The sequence below is a fragment of the Nanorana parkeri genome, unplaced genomic scaffold, assembly GCF_000935625.1.
Source record: "Nanorana parkeri isolate BGI_ZX_2015 unplaced genomic scaffold, ASM93562v1 scaffold403, whole genome shotgun sequence".
In the NCBI taxonomy this organism is placed as follows: domain Eukaryota; kingdom Metazoa; phylum Chordata; class Amphibia; order Anura; family Dicroglossidae; genus Nanorana; species Nanorana parkeri.
This window is the reverse complement of record NW_017306671.1, coordinates 1185799-1188732: the sequence shown is the minus strand read 5'-3', so window position 1 is coordinate 1188732 and position 2934 is coordinate 1185799. Positions and strand designations below refer to the sequence as shown.

At 39.0% G+C, this 2934-nt stretch overlaps 1 protein-coding gene across 1 annotated transcript in view; it reads left to right on the top strand.

Annotated features, from left to right (window-relative positions):
* Positions 1–2330, top strand: part of LOC108789519 (LON peptidase N-terminal domain and RING finger protein 1-like) — a 65786-nt gene extending 63456 nt beyond the window's left edge. The window contains exon 11 of the mRNA XM_018559553.1: positions 1914–2330. Coding sequence (XP_018415055.1) covers positions 1914–2069 — 156 coding nt within the window. The 3' untranslated portion in view covers positions 2070–2330. The remainder of the gene's footprint in view (positions 1–1913) is intronic.
* Positions 2331–2934: the final 604 nt, after the last annotated feature.

Below are 2934 nucleotides of genomic sequence, written 5' to 3'. Positions count from 1 at the left end.
ATCTATATATATATATCTCCAAGGACTGGATGGACAGAAATACAAATCCTTTTCCAGTTCCAAGACAGCTCCCGAATGTGTATTGTGTATTAAATGTACTTTTAAGCCAATTAACACAAGGCAGGAATGCTATAGGTATAAATGTGTTGCAAATGTGTTGTAAAGGTGAAGTTGAGCTTTAAGTTTGTCTCCAGCTATGCAGGGGTTAATGGCATCTGTTAGTGGATTCATCGCAGCGTGGAGATCTGTCCCCACTACATGCACCCTGCAGTGCTTATCCTTGCCCACATTGTCGGCTCTTGAAAGCGAGATTGATGCTCCTGTCCATTAAAAGCCGCCAGGTGCTTGCAAGCAAATGACTGGAAAATGTTCTCAAAACCAAAATAGCATAGTTAAAGACTCCAAGGGGACACGTCTATCCAAATAGGAGATCATATGTTACTGTTTTAGCACCTCTGTTTTATTTTCCTTTAATAACCTGGCAGCAAAGAATCGGCATGCAAAATTAGAATATGAGCCGAGCAAGGTATGCTATTCTGTTGTAAGGACACACGATTACATATGTGTTGTAAGAACAGAAAAACAAGACAAGCACATGATCCAATGGGGAAAATACCGCTGACCTTGTTAATGTAGGTAGTAATAGAGAAGGTTGTACCTGCTCAGGTCTCAGATTATAGAGATGTAGACCAACAAGGAGAATGTAGCTGTCATTCGAGGGCAGGGGTAAGGGGCACGTTAAACCAAAACAGTGGCTGTAATAACCTTAATCAAAGATTTGTAAAGGCATAACTTAAATTTAACCCAAACCCCACTCTTCCACTTCAGAGCATGTCTCAGCATAATTGTTTTCCTTTTGTGAGAAACAGCTGCATTCACTCCTGTGGTGTCAACCACTTTTTGCAGGGGCAGCTGCCGGGAGCAGAGATCGGAGGGTGCCCCAGGTCAGTTTCGATTGAAAGTGTGTGGGCAGGCTTTTGGAAGTCAAGGCAACAGTTATGGGTTTTTTTTGGGGGAAAGAAATACATGTATGCATGTGGAGAGGGACATTTAGGGGTCTATTTATAACCAATTTGCAGAGCCATTCGCCCTACAAATCCTGTTAAACTTTTGTTCTGTGCGAATAGACGCAAAAGCCAATGTTCTTAAATATATTTTCTTCTCAGGTCAAACAGGATGAAGGTGAGGAGTATAGGGAATAAATACTTATTTTATTCTGTGCAAATAGACACACACTAGTTCAAGCTGAGGCACATAGGAAATATGTATTTATGCCATCTAGTATCCAAAATGCAGTATTACATTACATTCATTCGACCTGAAAAGAAAATATATTTAAGAATATCTGTGAAAAATAAGTCAAGGCAACTGGACTTGCTGTATTTTTCTTGAAGACGTTTCACTGGTCATCCAACCAGCTTTCAGAATGACTTGTACAAAAAAAACTCTGGGAATAAATATGGTGAATGTTTCTCCAATCCACATAATCTGTTAGTCGCAACCAGGTGTTGATTGCATTTGCATAATGGGAGTCTGGGAGGTGTTATTTAACCTGCCCAGAGAATGGTGTTAAATCAGCATTGTATGTGGCAGACAATAGATGTCAGCGTATGGCACTTTTTTACAGATATGCCATGACCTGAATTAATGAGAACCAGGGAAAGCAACATATAAGAAGATTAAACTTCAGCTGTAAAGTTTTATTACAGTCTCTGTTCCTATCGGAGAGATGTATGGTAGACAAACCTTTTTTCTCCAATCCCCTGCAGATGCACCGTACTGTTTTGTTGGTGAAAAGTACTGATTGTGACTTGTTAGTGACTTCTTTATTTTAAAACTTTTAGGATTTGCAGCAATAGTCTATGTTGCCTTTATTGAAGTAGTTCTATAATTTGTGTTTATGTCTTTCACAGGCGTCTCCAGATGGTCCATTCTGGTGTTGGTGGCTCTTGTCCGTCTTGCCTTTGGATCCGGCATATCAGATGCTAATTCTTTCCATGACTTCATTAAAGGAGAGGCTTTTCCATCTGAAGCACATTTTGTCAGTCTTCCTCCAGAGTCCCTCCTAGGCTCATCAAGGCTTCTACACCATAATGAGTATAATTTAAGGAGACACAAAGCACAGGATTTAAAAGTTCTGCACTGTCCGTCCATAAGGGATTAACTCTGCTCATTTAACATTGCTGCTTTGATTGACTCTTCAATGCATGGAGTCAAGCTATCCCTAGCACAAGAACAATGTGTCTTCACTGGAACCTTAATGGTCACCGCAAATGTACTACACCTAAACCTTTGGCTCAGTGCCCTTAGATAATGGAATGTATTGATTCAGTGGCTTCTTAATTTAGCTAGACCATTTTCCTGATTTTGCCCCAATTATATATGTTTATAAGGAATTCCTAGTTATTTTTTCGTGTGCTTTTTGAACTTGGCTTCAATCATCCTGCTTACTCTTTTTATTGTATTTTTGCCTGCAAATCATCCGCCAAACTTCTCAACAATGCTAGCCCCATGCTCCAGCTGCCTTTTACTTAATTTAACTGCGGATTTTATTCAGTTTGTGTATTTATTTTTGAATTTTATTGAAAAACCCAAGCATATGTAGCTCCCGGGAAGACACAAAACTGCATTTTGCTACAAGGGAAGTGAGCCTTTCAAATTGCAGTTTGGCACTACATTAATTGTCGGACATTGCAGTCCTAGTCGGCACTCTTGCACTTTATATAAACAGCCATTACTTTACTTTTTCATTAAGTAACTTTTTTTTTCTCATTTTAGCATTGGAAAATCCCTGTTTTAATTGTATCCGTGATGTATGCCTTGAACTGAACAGGGTAACTTGTGAATTTATAAGTATATATTGTATTCATGTTTTCCAACATACATTTTATAAGTCGTGTTTCTTAAAAATACTGCTAAATAACATTGGGGCTG